At 41.6% G+C, this 22,312-nt stretch overlaps 1 protein-coding gene across 1 annotated transcript in view; it reads left to right on the plus strand.

Moving 5' to 3' along the window:
- GAB3 (GRB2-associated binding protein 3) overlaps window positions 1–22,312 on the plus strand; it is a 73,976-nt gene that overhangs the window by 549 nt on the left and 51,115 nt on the right. Inside the window, exon 2 of the mRNA XM_011963220.1 lies at window positions 1,239–1,360. Coding sequence (XP_011818610.1) covers window positions 1,239–1,360 — 122 coding nt within the window. The remainder of the gene's footprint in view (window positions 1–1,238; window positions 1,361–22,312) is intronic.

The raw sequence follows: 22,312 nt of genomic DNA on the forward strand, positions 1-22,312 counted from the left end.
GCTCCCAGCGCCCGGGACTGCGGGCGAGGCCGATGGACGGAAAGCGAAATCGCACGTCGAGCCAGCGTCGCCGCTGTGCTAGGCAGCGGGCCGGAGACCAGGTGGCGCCTGCCCGTGGGTCTCAGGGACTCCAGACCGCCGCTGACTCTAGCGGAGGGAGGCGGGTTGGGGCTGAAACCTCAGGCACCACTCTCCGTGCAGGAGCGGCCAGGGTGACATCTCAAAAGCGTGCCCCTTTCTTTGGCGGGGGGTGGCTCTGAGACCCATTGCCCTGCGAGGGGGACGCGGCAGGGGATAGGGAGATTGGCAGCCGGCGGGGAGTGCTGCTCTTGTAGCTGTCATCGGACACTGCTGTCTGGAACCCTACACAGTGTAACTCGTTTCTCATCGTGTAACCCATTTCAACTTCTTCTTAATGCTGACACCGCGCTTTTACAGTGCCAGCAGGACAATTGACTTTCACTAGTATGAAATTAGGAATACTTGGAAGAGCATATCTTCCGACATACTCCATTACTGTTTTAAGATGTGCTATCGACACCTCAAACGTTCATTATCTCCATCAGCGTCCTCACGATAAGGTTTTAAAAACATTCTGCTTAAAGACCTGATTGCTACTCAGTGTTTTTCAGCCATTAGGAAGAACCACTTCAGTCCCCAGGGAGTTGCATATAAATAGATATTAGGGCTTCTTGCTTTTTTTAGGCTGGCAGTAGCTTCATGGAATCATCTTGTTCTTAATTCCTAATTTCTCTGCAACTTCACTGCACGGTGGTAGGAACAAACTCGCCCATGCCTGCGCTCATCCAAAGCAGCCCACCCCAAATGTGGTTCAGCCTTGTGCTCTTGTCTATGCAATGCTCTCAAACTGCTGTCCTCTTTTGGCCAAATGTCACAACTGTTTTTGTTCCCACATAAATGAGGCACATATTGTGTGGAAGTTCAACAGGTGGGATTATAAAAAGACTTTAATAATGTATGAATACTTCCAGAATGTGTGGCAGGAGATTTTCCCGAACATAGAGTTGCTCAAATCTTCTTTCCCCATTCACCCCAGGCTAGACAGTGTTTGTTTCTCTCTTAAGGGTCTTTGAAAAGATTTTTGTTATTTGTTTGTTCTGCAGAACAGAATTTTAGAGGAAGGTTGTTCTATTTAGCATGTGAATATCAGGGGTGTATAAATACTGAGATTTCTCTAAGTGCCAGTGTGTCCCTACATCATTTGCTTTTGAGTCCAGGTGTCCCCAAGCACAGGGTCCAATATCTCTTGGCCTCTGCATTATCCAGCTGCTTCCTTAACTGTGAAGCTACTCAAAGGAGGCAAGAGAAGAAAACCTGCTCCCATCACCTGCATGAGCAGGTGAGGCTTTTGTCACACAGCAGTGCTTGAAATGTTGTCTCAGGATGGGTTTCCTTGTTGTCCTTTGGAATGACAGTTTTAGTAGATGATACAGAAAGATGGTGGACCTGGAGGGCAAAGATTATAGAGTATTTTATTCCCCGGTCTTTTTTTGTATCTTAAGCAGACTGGCTTAGGGAAGTTTATTAGTATTTCATCAACTTTGGAAAGGCTTGGGTGTGTGTGCCTATTATCACACGTGGTTCATTCCTATAGGGGATGTGGCAGGAGTGGACACCGTGCAGCTTAGAGATATGTGGGGCGTGTGATGATGGGGCAGGGACCAGACTTAAGACACAAGAGTACCTAGGTGTCACCTTACCAACACTCCAAGACATAAACCTTGATGGTTGGGAATTCTCTCTAAGAAAGATCATAGATAGTCAATGCTTTTTTTGCTGACTGGCATCTGTCCCTGGAACACACCACAGAAAGAATTCTTTTTCCTTTCATAGCTAAATTTTGCAGGAATTCTTTTTACCACTAGATGGTGATCATGTGTCACTTCGACGGGGCCTGGACAGGGCTGTTGCAGCTGCTTAAATTCAATTCCTGTCACTCCCTCCCGTTAACGGAGCGCTAACTCTGAACTAGGCCCTGTGTTACAGGCTGGGAAGACAGAAAAAAAAGACTTGATTCCAGTTTATAGTTTAACATTTATAATAATAACATAGCAAAACTAGTTATTGGCACAACCAGGACAATAACTCAGTTCTTCGTGCTGTCAGGCCAGCAAGCAGCACTCCATCAATGTTTGCTATTACAAATGGAAGCTCAGGCAGTTTTTAGGCAAACCTTTCAGTCCAAAGTAGGCTTGTACTTCATCCACTTGAATCCATCGGTGAAGACAATCAGAAAGTTATTTTTTATCATTGGTCTTTTAAAAGATAATTATTTTCATTTGTATTTTTTGTTTCACAAGAAATATATTCTTATTTTAATAAATAGAACGAAACATGAAGGCCCCCTTTATATTTCCCCTACCCCCTACTTTCCCTTTGCTCTCCTCCTATTCCACTCCCCAGCCCGGGGATAACAGCTGTTAGCCGTTTAGTGAGCACCATTCTACAAAAGTTTTCAGAAAATATATAATTTTCTTTTTGCACAACTGGGATCATATGATACTATCTGTCCTGCAATTTGCTTTGTTCACAAAAATTCTGGACATCTTTCCAGGTTAGTACGTATAGATTTAATTCTTTAAAGCATTGTCAAATATTCCTTGTAATACATATAATATAACAATTTCTCTATTGGTGAACAATTGGCTTGCATCTATTTTATCAATTTTAAAGAATCCTATAATAACAGTGATAATAAAGCTATAATAGTTCACTTTTATTGAATGTTTATATGTGCCGGGCACTACACTAAGAGCTTGTATTAACTCATTTAGTTTTCAAAACAATGACAAGAGCCAGGCACTGTTTTTGTCCCTGGATATAGGTTCTCTGGATATAGGTTCTTTGTTGCATATTTAATTTGCAAATATTTTCTAGCAGCTCATAGTTTTTGTCTTTTCATTCTCTTTTGAAGAACTAAAATTTAAAAATTTTAATGAAATCCCCAATACAACTTTTCTTTTATGAATCATGGATTTAATGTCAAATCTAACAACTCTTCATTTAGCCTAAGATCCTGAAGATTTTCTTCTGTTTTTTCTGTAAGTTTTGTTTTGTTTTGCTTCCTTTTCGAGACAGGGTCTCACTTTGTCACCCAGGCTGGAGTGCAGTGGCATGGTCATGGCTCACTGCAGCCTTGACTTCTCGGGCTCAAGTGATCCTCCCACTTCAGTCTCCTGAGCAGCTGGCACGATAGCTGCTCCCCACGACGCACTGCTAATTGTTGTATATTTTGTAGAGAGGACAGGATTTCTCCATGTTGCCCACAGGCTGGTCTCCAACTCTTGGCCTCAAGCGATCCTTCCACCTTGGCCTTCTAAAGTGCTGGGATTACAGGTGTGAGCCAATGCACCTGGTCTCTGAAAGTTTTATATATTTACATTTTATATTTAGATCTATGATCCATTTTGAGTAGATTTTATAAAAGCTGTGAGGTTTATATCATGGTTTCTTTTCTTGCGTACCAATTTCATTTGTTCCAGTACTATTTATTGAGTAGACTTCCTTTATTCCATTGATTTACTTTTGAAACATCATCAAAAATCAATTTACCTGAAGGGCACAGTGGGTCACTCCTGTAATCCCAGCACTTTGGGAATCTAAGGCTGGAGGATCACCTAAGGTCAGGAATTCGAGACCAGCCTGGCCAACATGGTGAAACTCTGTATCTACTAAAAATACAAAAAAAATTGTATTTTTACAAATTTGTATTTTTACAAATTTGTGGTGTGTGCCTGTAATCCCAGCTACTTGGGAGGCTGAGGCAGGAGAATCGCTTGAACCCCGGAGGTGGAGGTTGCAGTGAGCTAAGATGACACCATTGCGCTCCAGCCCGGGCGATAAGAGCAAAACTGTCTTAAAAAAAAAAAAATCAATTTACCATATCCATGTAGATCTATTTCTGGATTCTCTAGTCTGTTCCATTGATCTATGTGTTCTATGCCAACAACATGCTGTTTAATGACTAATGACTGTAGCTTTACAGTAATTCTTGAAATCAGGTTATTTTAGCCCTCAGACTTTTCTTTCTCAGAGTTGTTTTGGCTATTTTAGGTCCCTTGTTTTTCTATAACAATTTTAGAATTGGTTTGTCAATTGATTTCACTGACCTCATATCCCATAGCCTTGCTAAACTCACTTATTAGTTCTAATAGCGTTGTCTGTAGTTGCAACCTGCAATACTATAAATGTTGCATAGAAATGACGAGAACAGACATCCTTGACTTTTTCTTGATTTTAGAGGGAAAGCATTCCATTTTTCACCTTTTAAGTATGTTAACTGTAGGCTTTTTGTAGGCACCTTAAAAACCAAATTGAGGTAAAAACCAAATTGAGGAAGTTCCCTCATATTGCTAGTTTCCTGAGGCTTCTTCTCATGAGTTGGATTTTGTTGTGTTTCCTGCATCTATAAAAATGATGATATGTTTTTTATTTTTTAGTCTGTTACTATGGTGAATTATGCTGCTTGATTTTGAATGTTGAACCAACCTTAAACTTCTGGAATAAACTTAAGTTGGTTGTAACATATTATTCTTTTCATATATTTCTGGATTTGCTTTGCTGAAGATATTTGTGTCTCTGTCCATGGGGGATATTGGTCTGCAGTTTTCCTTTTTTATACTATCTTTGGTTTTGATATTAGCATAATGCTGGCATCATAAAATGAAATCAGAAGTTCTCCCTCTTCTTGTATTTTCTGAAAGATGTTGTGTAGAATTGGTATTCCTTCTTCCTTAAATGTTTGGTAGAACTCACCATTGAAAACATCTGGGCCTATACTCCTTTCTTTTTGGGAAGGCTATCAACTAGAAATTTTCTTTCTTGTCTTTTTTTTTTTTTTTTTTGAGATGGAGTTTCACTCTTGTCACCCAGGCTGGAGTGCAGTGGAACCATCTTGGCTCACTGCAACCTCCACCTCCTGGGTTCAAGAGATTCTCCAGCTTCAGCCTGCCGGGTAGCTGAGATTACAGGTGTCCGCCACCATGCCTAGCTAATTTTTTTATTTTTGGTAGAGACAGGGTTTTGCCATGTTGGCCAGGCTGGTCTCGAACTCCTGACCTCAGGTGATCCACCCACCTTGGCCTCCCAAAGTGCTAGGATTACAGGCATGAGCCACTGCACCCGGCCAAATTGTATTTCTTTAATAGATATAGGGCTATTTGGGTTATCCATATCTTCTTGAATGAGTGTCGTTAGTGTCTTTCAAGGCTTTTCTCTATTTCGTTAATTTATCCTCTTATCTTTATTATTTTCCTCCTTTTGACTGCATTGGGTTTAATTTAATCACTTCGTTATCTAGTTCCTTAGGGAGGAAACTTAAATTACTGATTTGAGACCTTTCTTATTTTCTAATATAAGCATTTAATGCTACAATCTTCCTTGTTTTTCTGAGACTGAGTCTTGCATTGTCACCCAGGCTGGAGTGCAGTGACACAATCTTAGCTCACTGCAACCTCTGTCTCCTGGGTTCAAGCAATTCTCCTGCCTCAGCCTCCCGAGTAGGTGGGATCACAGGCACCTGCCACCATGCCTGGTTAATTTTTGTATTTTTAGTAGAGACGGGTTTCACCATATTGGCCAGGCTGGTCTTGAACTCCTGACCTCAAGTGATCCAGCCCACCTTGGCCTCCCAAAGTGCTGGGATTACAGGCGTGAGCCACCATGCCCGGCCCAACCTTTTTCCTTTATAAATTACCCAGTCTTGGGTATGTGTTCATGGCAGTGTGAGAATGGACTAATACACCACATATATTAGTCTGTTTTTACACTGCTAATACAGACATACCAGTCTGGGCAATTTACAAAAGAAAGAGGTTTAATGGACTCAAAGGTCCACGTGGCAGGGGAGCCTTCACAATCACGCGGAAGGTGAAAGGCACGTCTCACATGGCAGCAGACAAGAGAAAGAATTTGTGCAGGGAAACTCCCCTTTATAAAACCATCAGATCTTGTGAGACTTATTTGCTATCATGAGAATAGCATGGGAAAGGCCCACCCCCATGATTCGGTTGTCTCCCACTGGGTCCCTCCCACAACACGTGGGAATTATGGGAGCTACAATTCAAGATGAGGTTTGTGTGGAGACACAGCCAAACGATATCTCTGTGGATGCATTCTCTAGTAGGCAGAGGCCAGGGATGCTGCTAAATATTCTACAATGCACAAGACAGTCCTCCACCACCATGAATTTGGCCCAAATGGGTCCAAGTGGTGCCAAGACGGGGAAATTCTGTTCCAGATTGAACAGTGAATTCCTTCAGCTTAAATGAGAATCCTGTTTATAGATATCCACTTTAATTATAGGAGACTGTTTCCTATTATGGTGAAGAGGAATGCCAGGGACCTGGGTTGGCTATACAGGTAGCTTGTTTTCTGGGTCGTGGGCTACCTCAGCAACTGGAAGTCTCTATACTTAGGATCACCACTAAGGGAGGGATCTCCTCCATGAGCCCTATATACCGTGGGAAGGGATTGTCATCCCTCTTTGGAAGTCAGATCACTTGGGTGCCTTGTGACCTCCACTCTCTGACAGGCTTAATAAAATGAAGATTTTGTGTTTTGTCCAGCTTTTCTCGTCATAGTGGGAAGGATGTTCTTTGCATCTTTTTCATTCCTAGAAGTGGAGACCCCTTATATTTCTTCTCTGAGACAAGTTTCTTGATTTTCCTTCCAGATATATTCCATGCATATACAAGCACATATACTTCCCCATTTTTTGCACAAATGGTAGTACACTATACTCACTATTTTGTAACCTCCTTTCTTATTAATGTATTTTGGAGATTGGTCCATATCAGTCCATAACAGCTTCATAATATTTCACTATGTGGAGATACTATGATAGAACTTCTCTTGTTTCCAGTCTCGTGCTGCTGTAAACAATACTGTGGTGAATATCTTCGTACATTGGTCTTTGTGGTTATGTGCAATTATGCTTGTAAAAAAAACTGTTAGAAGTTGAATTGCTGAGTCGAAGTGCATGTAAATGTATAACGCCAATTTTTACTCTCAGCAACAGAGTATGAAAGTGCTCGTCCTCCTGCACCCACTCAAATATAGTGTACTATTAAATGTTTTTATCTTTGAAAAATCAATAGATGATAAATGGCATCTTGTTTTAATTAAATTTCTTTCTGAGTGAGGTTGAACATCTCTTCAAGTATAAAAGCTATTTATATTTCTGTTTCTAGAAAATTATCTTAAATGTAACCTAAATCTTAAATCTTTCTTTGGGTCTGTTTTGGGGCAGTTCTGTTGATCTTCCTGTCTATTCTCCTACTTTTTCCTTAGTTTTAAAAATTGCTATCGAATAGGTAATGCAGTCATGTTTCAAAAATTAAAAAATATATTTTAAATGTTTAATGAAAACTCCTTCCACCTCTGCCTTCCTCCACCCTATTTTTACCCTTACCCCTCAAATAACCATTTTTAAAATTTTTTTCTTTAATCTTTTCAGTATTTCTTCATATGAACACAAGGAAATACATATACAACTTCTTATTCCTCCTTTTCTAACACAAAAGATACACAATGTTCTGTACATTACTCCGTCCATTAAAAAATTTATCCTAGAATTGTCTCCATGTCAGTGGCCAGAGTTCAGTTCATCTTTTTTTCTTTTATTGATACTATATATATATATATGTGTGTATATATATATATTTAAAGATGGAGTTTCACTCTTGTTGCCCAGGTTGGAGTGCAATGGCACAATCTCGGCTCACCGCAACCTCTGCCTCCTGGGTTCAAGCGATTCTCCTGCCTCAGTCTCCCAAGTAGCTGGGATTAAAGGCATGTGCCATCATGCCCGGCTAATTTTGTATTTTTAGTAGAGACAGGGTTTCTCCATGTTGGTCAGGCTGGTTTCAAACTCCTGACCTCAGGCAATCCGTCTGCCTCAGCCTCCCAAAGTGCTGGGATTACAGGCGTGAGTCACTGAGCCCGGCCATATTTTGTATATTTATGGTGTACATATGTTTGCTACATGCATAGAATGTATAATGATCAAGTCATGCTATTTGGGGTATTCATCACCTTAAGTATTTATCATTTATATGTGCTAAGTATAGTCACCCTACTCTGCTATTAAACATTAAAACTTCTTCCTTCTATGTAACTGTACATTTGTACCCATTAACTAACCTCTCTTCATTCACCCCCCACCCTTCCCAGTCTGTGGTATCTATTGTTCTATTCTCTGTGTCCATGGCATCAAGTTTTTTAGTCCCCACATATGATTGAGACCATGTGAAATTTGTCTTTTTGTGCCTGGCTCATTTCACTTAATATAATAACCTCCAGTTCCATCTGTGTTGCTGTGAATGACAGGATTTCATTCTTTTTTTATGGCTGAATTGTATTCCATTGTGTGTAGGTACCACATTTTCTTTTTCCATTCATCCATTAATGGACACTTAGGTTGATTCTGTAGCTTGGCTATTGTGAATAGTGCTGCAATACACATGGATGACATGAGTATACTTTAAGTATGGTATAAATATGTAAAAACAGCTTCTGTTAATAATTTTCAGGGCATGGTACTGAGAAGGTTTGTTTTTTAAAATCATATATCTTTAATAAAAACTTTCATTTTTGACACTGGGCTCCCACTCCCCACTCCCCTAAAACCTTATCTTCAGTGAGCATGTCATTTCAGGTAACTAGATGATGATTTAATTAGGCAGATAAAAAGTACTGTTGTGGGATATGCAGAAACAATCTTGAGGTTAAACTGTCAGGAAAGACAATCAGAATTTGTACCTTCATAGTAAGGGAGATCGGAAAAGAAAGGATCCGTCATTTCTTGCTTCTGTAACTGGAGTTGGTCTCTTCTGTCCCAGTAACTTAAAAGGTTGGGAATTTCCCAAATATAGAAAAAGGTGCAGATGCTGGGTGGCCAAAACAACTGACAATGTTACTCCAGATTGCCACTTAGATTCTGAAAGTCAGGTTGATTGGGATGGTATTCGAAGATGTCCTTTTTAAAAAAATCTTCTTTCCTATGCAAGGCGACTTAGTCCAGGGTATTAATGTGAATGCAGCAGAAGGGAAAATATGGGAATATTTTAGAGAAATAATCAATGGGAAATGTTGATTGTTTAATTATAAGCTATGTGAGAGAGGGCATAATTAAAGATTTTGAACTTGGCAGGAGTAGGGATGTGGAGAAGGGTGATTAGCCCAAGATGAATTACAGCAACTCCAATGCTGGCCACATTTTTGCCAGTCATTTGTTATCTGGACACTTCCAATGACAGGAAACCGGTTACATAATATGCTACCCAAATAATCGTGTGATAGTTCTGACTGCAAGAAATTGGTCCTGGTGTTACCTCTTTTTAGAATATACAGAACACTTCTAATTCTTTTTCAATTTGAGAGCCCTGCAAATATCCAACCTAAATGTTGCTGCTTTACTCAGTCATTCCTTAGGATAGAACAGAGTTCTGAGTTCCCTCACTGTCCTGTATATTTCCTCTGAACTGGTACCAGAACTAAATAAACTCCTCCAGGACCATCATTGCTCATCTGGACATCGTGCTTCTGAGAAGGCAGCTGGAGATTCCATTAGCTTTGTTCTGGCAGCCACGCCACACCGTTGACTCACACTGAGCTTCCTGTCAAACGGACTTAGTTTTCCTCTGTGTTTCAGCTAAGCTATCTTTTCTCCAGTCTGTTCTTGTGCTATTGGTGTTTTGCTTAAGCCCAGGAACAGGACCTACATTATTACTGTTGAATTTCATCTTTAATTTATTCATTTTTGTAATTGATTGTTTTTTATTTTTTTTGAAACAGGATCTCACTCTGTTGCCCAGGCTGGAGTGCAGTGGTGCAATCTCGGCTCACTGCAACCTCCTCCTCCCAAGTTCAAGCAATTCTCCTGCCTCAGCCTCCTGAGAAGCTGGGATTACAGGCAGCTGCCACCAGGCCCAGCTAATTTTTGTATTTTTAGTAGAGACGGGGCTTCACCGTGTTGCCCAGGCTCAAACTCCTGACCTCAGGTGATCCTCCTGCCTTGGCCTCCCAAAGTGCTGGGATTACACTGCACCTGGCCTGTAATTGATTTTTTACACCACATCTTTTTGGACACTGACTGTGTCATACAGACACTGTGAGCAAGAGCATGGGAGAAAAAACCCAGTTTGGGGGCAAGTCAGTGGGACTGGTACATTCAGGCTGGCACATACCAAGTTTGAAGTATCCGTGGGTAAATTTGTCTAGAGCCAAGGGGAGGGACCTGGGCTCCAGATGGAGTTTTGGTGGTTACTGGGGTATAGGAAGTAGTTAAAGTTATGGGGGTGGATGAGACTATCCAAGGAGGGTGTGATGAGTAAGAAGGAAAAGGACCTAGGGCAGAATTTTGGGAGATACCGCAGTTAGAGAGTAAGAGGAAAAGTGTCAGCAGAACTGAGAAGAGATAAGAGGAGAGACCATTAGAAGCGATGGATAACCCTAAATACCTTGCAGTGGTAATGCCAGTCACCCGTCTTTCCTCCCAGGGCTCTGACTGATAGGGCACAGAGAAGGAATGGACAAGGGGCACAAGATAAGGAAGATGGATGCAAAACAGCTGTTTTATCACTAAAAAAGCTGAATTGGAGAAAGCTACTTGGGCCTGAAGTCTAAGTGGAGCTTCCGAGTCTTTCTAGTGAAGCGGATTCCCAATATTAATGGTTTAGGAAGAAATGGGTAGCAAGGACAGCAAGAAGTATGGCAGTGGAAGAGAAAGGAGATGAGATGGTAGTTAAAAGTGAAAGAAGCAAATGGGAGGAAAGTATTTATTCATTTGCAGTGTCAGCCAGAAAACCAGTGACCCAGGCTACCAGACCCAGGCCTAATAAAGAAAGAAATACAACCAAGTGGTGAGATGGACTCAAAGTCAACGATTTTGCAAAGGGCTGACTACATCTTTAGGGCCTGAAGTGTGTGTTTTAGATGAGTTCTGCCAATAGGTATTTGTGAGATTGAGGATAGAGTGTACTGGTTAGAAGTCTTAATAGGAAAAACCCCTGGACTGGTTCCTCCACAGGCTAAATGCTTTGGGACAAGCTCTCTAAATGGCAGAGAGGTCACTCAGGTCCAACCCTGGCTTATCCTCCCTGCCCCTGCATTTGATGAATACCTTAAACCTTTATCATGAATCTGATATAAGACTTTAAGATCTTTCAGGAGAATAACCACTCTTAGCACCAAAATACGTACACACCACAGAAAAGCAGAAAGAAAACTTCAACTCTAGCATTTTACTCTTTTTAAATTGGAAGATGGCAGTATGTGGATCCACTTGGCTCTAGATGATAACAGTCAGCACTCAAATATGTTGTTATTTTCTGAGAGAATAATATAATGAACCCTTCCTAGATGGTATTATTGTACTTCCATTAGGAGGAAAATCATATCTGGTTGTTTCCGTTTTTGTGATTGTAGCAGCCACTGATGCTTAATGCTTAAATTGATTAATTCATTAAGGATTACAAATGGTGAGATTCTATTTCTCATTCACTCCTGATCACGTGTTTACTCCACCACTCCATCAAAACTGCTCTTGTCAAGTTTGACCAATATCCTGCGTCATGGGGTTGTTGTGAGGATGTAGTGAGTTATATGTAATGCACTTCATAAATAGCCAATAAAGGTGACCAATTCATATTGTATCACTAGTACTGCTAGTACTAGTACCACAGAAAGATATTGGAGGATGTGCTCCTCTCCCCCGACTTTGGGGGGCTTTCACTTCCAACAGTGGCAGCTTCTGTTTGAGAGATTGCTCTTGGCCTACCAGAGACCATTTTGCTTGCATGTTAGAGAGCTCAAAGTGTCTGGGAATGGCATACCCCACTCCTTAATCAGGGGAGGGAATGGACAGTGTACAGCCTCTGAAGCAGGAACACACCTGGAATGTTCCAAGAGCAGTGAGCTTGGCTGCAGCCCAGGGAGTAAGGGATGGAGCAGATGAGGTCAGAGTGGTGATGCAAGTAGAGGCCTTACTTTAGCCTTTGGCTTTTCGTCTGAGTAAGAGAGGAAGACACCAGAGGGTTCTGAGAACAGAACTGACATGATTTGATGTGAATTGTGACAGGATCACTCTGGCAGCTGGCTGCAAGCTGTAGGGGCCAGGGCAGAAGCAGGGAGACCAGGTTGGGGGCTAGTGGAGTGATACAGGTGAGGTGCGTGGAGAGGGGTATATTCTGAAGATAGAACCGGCAAGATTTTCTGACGGATTGGTTATTCTGTGCAAGAGAAAGAAAGGAGTCAAGAATTCCAGTGTCTTGGCCTGAGCACCTGGAAGGATAGAGTTGCCATGTACTGAGATTTGGAAGCGTGCGGAAGGAACAGGTTCAGGGAGCCCCCAACTACCCCCATGGGCTCCATTCTGGAAAGATGTCTTGTGAACAGTCTGTATTTAATTGTTTTGAAAATTTGCTTTTGGAATTATAGACTTTACTCTTCGTTTCACTCCGACTTGTAAATGGGATGAACGGAATGGAACTCAAATAATCACAGCACACAAGAGTGCCAAGATTGCCAAAATATAAGCATAGACTGGGGTGGAGGGGCTTATGTGTGTGCTTTGCTTATTCATATCATAATTTATTTTATCTTTTGATAGATGTTTAGTTTATTTCTGATTTTTAGTCATTATGAAAAATGACATTAAGATACATTGCACATGTTTGAACATTTTTGCCAGTCTTATATGCAAAGATGTCTCATTTAAAATTAGATATGGATATATAGTTTGGGGCCATTTCTGTTTCTTTTTCTGTGAAATACTGATTCATATATTTTGCCCATATTTTTCTATTAGGTTATTCATATTTATCTTAATGCCTCATAGAAGCTCTTTTCATGCTTTGTTTATTAGATACACATTTATGTGTAATTCAACATAAAAGATTAAAAGAAAACATAGGAAAATATTTTGATAATCTTGGAGTGGAGAAGGCTTCCAGATCGCGTAATAGGAGGATGGCCCCCACTTCAGTCAGGCTGGATGTGCTGAAAGCATGCTGGGAAACCTTGGCTGGGATGGCTCCAGATCTGCTGTGTCTGTAGCTAAGGGCAAGCCTTAGAGTGGAAACAGCGATCAAAGTCAGTTTCCTTCCCATGCAAAGCAGCCCCTCTGTTTACTTGTCTGTCTCCCTCCCTGAGCGCCTTGCTCAGCGCTGTCTCCCCAGGGCCTGCAGTGTGCTACATCAAAGTCGGGGTTCCTTCCCTTGTGGGTTGTGCCTAGTGCCTGAAAACACAGTGTCTTCCTGCCAAGTAGAGCCTTGTAAGAACGTCCCACTGACCTGCGAAGTGTGTGGGCGAAAACCTTCCCATCCTCCCTCTTAGGCCCTGGACTTCCCTCTGTTACAACATTAGCATTCCGCACAGTGATTATTTGTTTGACTTACTCATATTTGTAGCCTTTCACTGGAGACTTTCTATCCAAGTAATTCAGCCTATTTTGCCTTCTTTGCACATAAAAATGTCACCATGCTCTAGACCAAGCTAAAGCTTTGGCTATTACTTACTAAAAGGCAACAGCAGCAAAATGACAACTAGGCCCCCAAAGGGGGATGGCTGCTTTTCTGTCCCCTCCTTTTCTTTAGTTATTTCACCACTAAGTCATGACTTCCTGTTAGAGGCTTCCAGTTCTGGCAGTATTTGGTTCCTATTTCACAAGAAACCAGTCTGTTACATTGTGGCTTTTAGTGCTAACAAAAAATCAGTGGTTTAGGGTCTTTAGCCACGAGAACAGTGTAATTAGAAGTTAAACTGAGGTTTAAACATTAATTTAACCCCACCCAAATTTTCACACCAAATGAGAATTCTAACATCGCCTTGCCAAAAAAAAAGGTACACTCTTCAAAGTGTTAGCCCCTGAAATGTTAGACTAATCAACATTGTAAGTAAATATAAGACATGAAAAATATTGTCAGATAATTACCTCCAGGACAGATAACTAACTCAGAAAGTCTTAGATTTGAGATCTCTTGAGCTTTAAAGGACATGTAACTCTCATACTCTTGAAACTGACACAGAAAAAGATGCAAACGCCTTTGGTTCATTGTATGACATTAGTATGACCCTGATACCAAATTACATAAGGAGATTACAGTACAAAAAGAAAATTATAATCAACGTCACTTAGCGTAGATATGAGAGACGAATTCCAGATGTGTTGTATTTAAATGTAAAGAAAACGAAATAATATAATTTCTAGAAGGGACAATGTTATTGAATCTCAATCTGATCTTGGAGTTGGGAAAACCTTCCTAAACATGATAGCAGAGGAAAAACTATAAAGGAAGAGACAAGGATTTTTGCTACATGAAAATAAAACATATCTCTTTGCTCATTTATTTATTCAGTCAATTCTCCAACAAATAATCTAGTGAGTGTCTCCTATATGCTGAACACTGTTTTAGGTACTTCAAAAACAATACCAACTTATAAGACAAATGACAAAATGTGAAAGTTTTTCACATCGTACAAGGCAAGCAAAGAGTTCATATTCTTCACCTTTATGAGTAATCCTGATCAATTATTAGGAAAAGATCAGCATCACAATTGGAAAATGGGCAACATACCTGAACAGCAGTTCACAGACAGTTCACAGCAGTTCACAAAGGGACATGACACATAAAAAATAACATACATTGAATTGAAAATGAGACTGGTTGGTGTTGTATCCGAGTGTGCATATTGACATGTTCTGGACCAGTGCTCACTGATTCATTCAGCAAACATTTTGGGAACCCTAACTTGCACATGTGTTCTTGGGAGGAAAGAAAGGGCATTTGGTTCAACAGTGAAGAGGCCAAGAGTTTGTCTGGAACTGTAAACAATAAAGGGTTCTTCCGTCTAGTTGATGTGCTTTGAGCCAAGCAAGTAATGAAACCAAGTTGAAATTGAGAATGTTCTTTTCCTCTCCAGGTACCTGGGGATAAGTCAGCATGCAGATGCTCTCTGGGGTCTTAACTTCTCCCATGCTGAGACAGGAGTTTAAGTAAACACTGGTGCCCTGTGGTCTCTGATGGAGCAGCTTCTATTGACTCAAGGTTATATGCTGACCAGGGGCTCGGAGGTGGTTTTGGCAACTTCCTCCAGCCAGAGGAGTACTTAGAAGTGATGAACCACTCCGAAAAAATTCATTTGGGGGCTGTAGGTGACTGCTGGATTTCCCACCGACCCTGGGGTGCTGGGACCCGTTCTAGAATGGCTCACTCCTTCCCCTGTCATCTCTTTTCTTCCCTCCCACCCTTAGACTCACACATAGCACTTAGGTGTTTCGAGCATTTCTACTTTTTAGGAATTCATATATGGTTAGAAAGCCTTCCCAGCTGCCAGTATTATGTAAGTGTCTACCTCTATTTTTTCAGTACTGTCAGTTTCTTTATTTCAATGTAAACGTTTAATCCAGGAAGAATTTATTTTTATTATATGTGGGATGAGACAGAGATTCATTAATTAATTCAACAAGATTTACCGAGTCCCTGTTAGGCACCAGGCACTGTTGGGACATTTGAGAAAGACTTTCTTCAGTATTAAACATCAGATTATATTATGCCCAATAACACAAGATACAAGGTTTTCTGAATGCTTTCCAAATTCATGTATTTTAGGAAAAAAGAATAGGAGGACCTCTTGCTAGACTATGAGCTCGGTTTTACAATATGTTGTATTTTTCTCCTCTCCTAGACTTTTTAACCTGAATACACACTCTTCCACAATCCCAGTCATTCAGCTCATGCTTTTCTTCACGTGGAATGAGATTCCTCTTTGACTCCTCACCCACTGCTCACTCTTCTGATGTGCTAAGCTCTTTGACCTACATAGCTGCAGTCAGTGGATGACAACTTCTCAACATCACACATAGTCTGTGATTAGGAACCAGACTGAAGCAGATGATCTGATTTCATGGCCACCTCTGCTACATATTCGCTCTTGCCCTTAGGCAAATTGCTCGACCTCTCTGTGCCTTAGTTTCTGCATAGGAATACTATGCAGCCATAAAAAAGGATGAGTTTGTGTCCTTTGTAGGGACATGGATGCAGCTGGAAACCATCATTCTTAGCAAACTATCACAAGAAGAGAAAACCAAACACCGCATGTTCTCACTCATACGTGGGAACTGAACAATGAGATCACTTGGACTCGGGAAGGGGAACATCACACACTGGGGCCTATCATGGGGAGGGGGGAGAGGGGAGGGATTGCACTGGGGAGTTATACCTGATATAAATGATGAATTGATGGGTGCTGACGAGTTGATGGGTGCAGCACACCAATATGGCACAAGTATACATATGTAACAAACCTGCACGCTATGCACATGTACCCTAGAACTTAAAGTATAATAAAAAAAAAAAAAAAAGAATGCCCTAAAAAGAGTATTTACTTACATGGGGTCTGAGTGTCAAATGATTTAATTTAATTTAAAGCATTTAGAATAATTCCTGGGATATACATGTTAGCTATTAATATTGCTATTGCATATTTTGAGGGATCTGTGTTACTTCATGTTTGTCTGTGACTCTGGTACTGATATGTTCTCATTGTTAATGGACTCCTTTAGAGACAATCCCAGGAGCCACCACATCTGTGCACTCAGCTTGGGCAATGGGGAATGTCCCTAGGGGACACCCATGGATGTGAGGGTAACATTTTTCATTACTTTTCTTGTGGGAAAAGATACATAACATAATATTGACCATTTTAACCATGTGTAAGGGGACAGTTCAGTGGCATTAACTACTGTACCTTCATGATGTTGTGTAACCATCACCACTAATTATACCTAACACTTTGGAGTTATTCTTAATGTTTTGCAAGTACCTCTGCTTAGAAGAGCCTCCCCTCAACCACATTGGTCTCATACAACTGGTGAGCTCAGCTGCACCGTCACTTCCTCCATATTGCACCTTCCTTGATCCTCCATCCAGATTTGATTACCTCCACTGCATCTCAGATACTTAATGTATCACAGAACTTACCAGAGTTTAAAATAACTTTATTCCTCAGTTGGTTTTGGCCCATTGTTTCAACCCATAATTTTGCATCCTGATCCTGACGTAACATATTGGTGACCCTCCCAGGTTTGTAAACACCTGCAAATTTGATTAGCTGGTCTTAATGACCTCGAAGATCCTGCCACACAAGAAATAATGAGCAACTAGCCAGGATATTCAGTGGCACTTTGGTTGACAATACATGAGGAAGGTCAAGTCCATGTCATGTAGTGTGGCTGTACTTGAACACAGCCCTGTTGGCATGCTTATCTTTGCTGAACATTTCTCCTCGGGATTCTTCCTTCCAAGGCCCACCATACTGTAGAGATACAGGACTTTTCTGCTTCTGTTGACAAGCTATGGAAGCAGATCCTGTGGGCCAGGCCATCTTCAGGACAATCACAGGAAGTTATTCCATGCCTTGGACAAGTCCCAACTCTCTCTGGCAGGGAGCAGAAGGTTACAGGCCATCAGGCTGAAAGGTCACCAGCAATGCCAGGGCTAGTGGCATTGAGCCAGGACAGAGAGGAGAAGTGTGTAACCTGCTCCTGGAAATTCCCAACCTTTGTGGCCCCCCTTGGCAAGGAAGTAGAAGGCAGAGGGAAAGGGCCCTCTTGAGTAAAGCTCAGCAGAATATAGAAAATTAACCAGACTTCTGTTTCTTTAATGATGCTTACCTTTTGCAACATATAAACACCCCCCAAGCCTCGTGAGTGCGTTCAAGGTGTAGCTACTGGGCAGAGAACGAGAGATCAGCTTAGAGGAGCAGGTCTTGGGAAGTTACCAAAAATCTCTAAGTTGTTACCAAATGCTTTATTTCATTTCATGTTCTGGGACCACATCCAAGATTCCTAGGGGCCTTGCAAGTGGCAGTCAGTAATTGAGTTGTTAGGTTTTCTAAACAGTAACTAGAATCTACTAAGTATATGTCAATAGCAACACAAGAACAAGAAAAACACCATAGGGGAAAGTTGTCCACAGTCAGAGGAGCAGGGGTGAGGAAGGGTGTCAAAGGAAATGAAAAGTCAGTAAATCAGACAAGAGCAAGTCTTATTCCTCTTTCCTTCTTTTCCTCTGTGTCTTCTGGACTCCAAAGAATGTTTGCACATGAAGGGACACAAATATCCAACTTTGCAATACAGAGCTAAATCAGAGGAAATAACTTTGACAGTTCCATGTGATAGAACAGTGCTCAAAGTGCTCTAGCACATGACTGTTTTCCTCCAGATACCCCCAGAGCAAACTGCAGAGTGTGGCAGGAGCAACCAGCTTGAAAACTCGCCTGGTAAAGTTCTAAGCTATCTTGAAGGATCATCAAGCAACTTGAATGGCCACATACCCTCTCCTTACTGTGGCTCTCTGTTTTCTCTCTTCTTTAATTTCAAAGAATTTGAAACAATGTTGTTGAACACCGAATGGGGGAGCCATGGGTTCAGATTCACTGTTACTCAGTGAGCAAGCCACTGCATCTGTCTGAGGACCAGTTTCTTTTTCTGGAAAATTAGGGTAGCAGCTCCCTTGACCACTGCACAAGATTAGGAATGTAAGTTGATAAAAACTTGTAGGAGAAAGAAATGTCAGCAGTGAAAGCTCATTTGCCCTTGTTCCATGAGGCCTTGATAGCATGTTATGCAATAGTATTATCTGCTAATTGCAAACCAGAACCCTGTGATTCAGTCTGAATCCTTTCCTCTCCCTGGTGGCCCACATGCATTTGGTGACCCAGTCCTATTAATTCTCCTTGCAACTTGTCTGCTATGGCCACATCTCTAGCTTCATCTTCCATCGCTACAAACCTCTGGCAGTTACAAACTCATTCAGGTGGCACTCATTAACAGCATTTGGCCCAGTTCTTGGTTCATTGCACCAAGCGTCATAAAAGCAGGGCCTGGGTCGTATTCATCGCTGTTTCCCTTGCACATATCACAGGGCTTGGTTCACAGTAGGCATTGGATAAATGTCTTTTCACAAGAGCATTGAGTCCATTTACATTTTAAGTAATTATGGGTGCCTTTGGATTGACGTCAAGCGTCTTATTGTGCTTTCTATTTGTCTTTTCTAGGTTTCTTTTTCTGCACTTTTAAATTTTCCTTTGGATTGAGTGTCTTTTTGTAAACTTACTATTTTGAAATCACTGGATTCACAGGAAGTTGTAACAAAATGTCCGGAAGACCAGTGCATCTTTTCCTGCGGTTCCCTCAGTGTCACCATCTAGCATAATTCTAGTGTGGTCTCACAACCAGCAAATGACATTGATACCCTCTAAGAGCAGCTGTAGGTGTCACCCCTTGCATGTGCATGTGTGCACATGTGTAGCTGTGTGTGATTTCATCACCTGTGTAGAGTCATGTACCCACCACTGAAACCAATACTGAACTGTTCCATCACAAAGATCCCTTGTGTTGCCCCTTTATAGCCATACTTTAGTCAGTCATTCTGTCCACAACAACACATTGAGTATGTATTGTATGCGAAGACTGTTAAAGATGTTGGAGGTACTTTAGGGACCAAGATGGGCAACGTCCTTGCCTTCACAGAGCATACAGTTTAGGTCAGCACAGGCTAAAGTTCCAGGGAAAGTTGGAGTCAGTTGCTGTTCACTGGGTGTGGCTTGGTTTCCAGGATTTCTGTGTTCTATCTGTAACTCCAACTGCTCCCCAAGCTAGTTCCATTTCCAACGTCTCACCAATTTACATTCAACTTGAAAGCCTTTCACAGTTGGTTCAGGTAGGTTCTTAGCAACATTTTTATTTCCTCCTTGTTGTCTTTTAATCTGAGGCATCTCCTCTACCTGGTCAGTAAGGCCACTGAAAAAGCAGTGCAGAAGGAGACCAACACCTGTAAGCAATCAGAACAATCAGAATCTGAGCACCAAAATCCTGGCGCTGTAGACGCTCTTGGCCAGGACAGTATGAAGCACGTCCATGGGTCAGGAGGGGAAGACGCCCACACAATTCCTTTTGGCAGGTTCAGTCAAAAAGTGCCATTGCTGAAATGACAGCAGTATTGAAGGATCAAAACACAGAGCTCCAAATGCAGATAGATATAGCTTCTCCTCCCTCAGCCTGAGTTGGAAAGCCTGGCTCTGAAGGCAGGTTGCTGACCCCTCCTGTGCACATGTGAAGGAAATGACTTCATAGCTTTGGGATTTCACCACTGCAGAGGGGGCAGAGGGCCAATTCTGCTGAAACAAAGGGACAATAATCACTCTCACCAGAAAAGTAGTTTAAATCAGAGGTGTCTCTTTACAGCCTCAGAGACTTTCAGGATGTTTCTCAGTTCATTTCTGTGTCTTTTGACAATGGATACAATCCAGGCGGGCCACTTCAATTTTATTGGAGTGAATTCTGGAGCCAAAGAAGTGAAACTTGCTGTAACCCAGCCAGGTTTATTTTACTGTGCAAGTAGAATTGAGTGCAGAAGGAACGTGTCCAAACTTCCAAGCCTTGTTCGTTGTTCAGTTTAATCCTGAACAACATGCTGCAATATCTGGATAGCGTATTTGTTGATTTTGAGTTAAAACTCTGATATGACACCTTGCCTGACAGCCTAAGTTCCAGCTTGGAGACCGTGTCTATCTGGTTCACTGTTACATCTCCAGCTCCCAGCACATAAATATGTGATGAGTAAATTCTGGTAATTAGGTTTGCTATAAACCACAATACTAGTCTTGTTCCTCAAGAGTAGTGTTTTAAACCTAGGTCTGTGATATCATGAAGTCACGTGTACAATTCATTCATTCAACAAGTATTTACTGAGCGACTATCCTGTGCCAGGCACTACTAGGCCCAGAGGATAAAACAGTGATCAAGACAGACAAGGCCTCTACTGTCCAGGAGCTCACATTCTACTGGTGGAGGCAGAGAATGACTGTGACTGGCCAGTGAGGCTGGCCACTTCAATATGGATGATCAAAGAGGGTCTCTCTGAGAGATGACAATTAAGTTCAGGTCTCAATGACAGGAAGCAGAGATCTGCATGACAGCCATGCAGAGATCTGTGTGACAGAGTATTCCATGAAGAAGGAACAAGTAAGGCAAAGCCCCCAAGATGGAGAGAAGATTCTACGTGTTCTGGAATGCAAAAACACTAGTGTGGAAGAGCAAGAGAGTGGCTGAGATGTGAAGTGGGAGAGACAGGCAGAGCCAGTTCATGTGGGACGTTCTAGTCTACGTGAAGGGTTTTGGGTTTTGTTATTAATATATTGGGAAGCCTTTAGAGGGTGCTGACCAAGGGAACAACATGATCTGATTTATGATTTTAAAATGTTACTGGCTTCTTTGTTAAGAATGAATTTATGGGGGGAGTTGAGAGTGGATGTGGGAAGACAAGAGGCTATTTCAATTACCCAGGTGAGAGACAATGGTGACTTGGACTAGGGTGGTTGTGGGGCAGGAGTGGTGCATGGAGAGAAGTGGACTGATTTGGAATGTTTTGAAAGTAGAATCAACCACTAGTGGAGAGTGGAAGCAAAGATCACGCCAAAGTTTTTGTATTTAGAAAATGGAAGGATGGTGGTACCACTGGGAGGTATTGGGAGGCTGGGAGAGGAGTGGGTTAAGTAGGCATGAAATAAAAGCTGCATTTTGGCCATGTTAAGTTTGACAGACCTCTTAGATGTGTAAGTGGAGATGTCAGTTAGTTAGATGGTTGGCTATATGGGTCTGAAGTTCATGGGAAAGATCCAGATTGGAAACATAGTTTTGTAAACCATCATCAAATAGTACTCATCAAATAGATGGTAGTTAAGGGAAACGAGAACAGCTTGTGTGTATGTGTGTGTGTGTGCACAGGCACACACATGCATGTTTCTGACAAAAGAAGATTCGTGTATTTAATCATGTTCTCTAAAAGGTTCACAGCCCATAAGAGATGAGGAATTCACTGCTGAAATGATCCATCTTGAGACTGTGGTTTCGAGATAGGCGAATTCCACTTCTGTTGATAATACATATATCCTGAGGTATAAGCAACTAGTTTCATGAAACTGTTTTTTATTCCTCTGTACCCTGAGGATACAGCCAAACTACCATTTAGAATACTTTTCCCTTTCAAGTAGGTTTTGTGTATGCCACACCTCTTCTCGTATCTTCGGTCTATTAGTGATCACAGTTCAATTCCTTCTACCCTCTTGACATCCCTTTTCACTTATTTTGTTTTCATCTGTGGCCACTTACTTTTATGCATTGTGATCTGCAGGGGTGCTTGCTAAAATGCACATTCCTGGTCCCCAAGTCAGGCCTGGTGAATTAGGATCTCTGGAGGTGAGGTCCAGGAATGTGCATTTTTTTTTT

The sequence above is a fragment of the Colobus angolensis genome, unplaced genomic scaffold (assembly GCF_000951035.1).
Source record: "Colobus angolensis palliatus isolate OR3802 unplaced genomic scaffold, Cang.pa_1.0 Scaffold601, whole genome shotgun sequence".
In the NCBI taxonomy this organism is placed as follows: Eukaryota; Metazoa; Chordata; class Mammalia; order Primates; family Cercopithecidae; genus Colobus; species Colobus angolensis.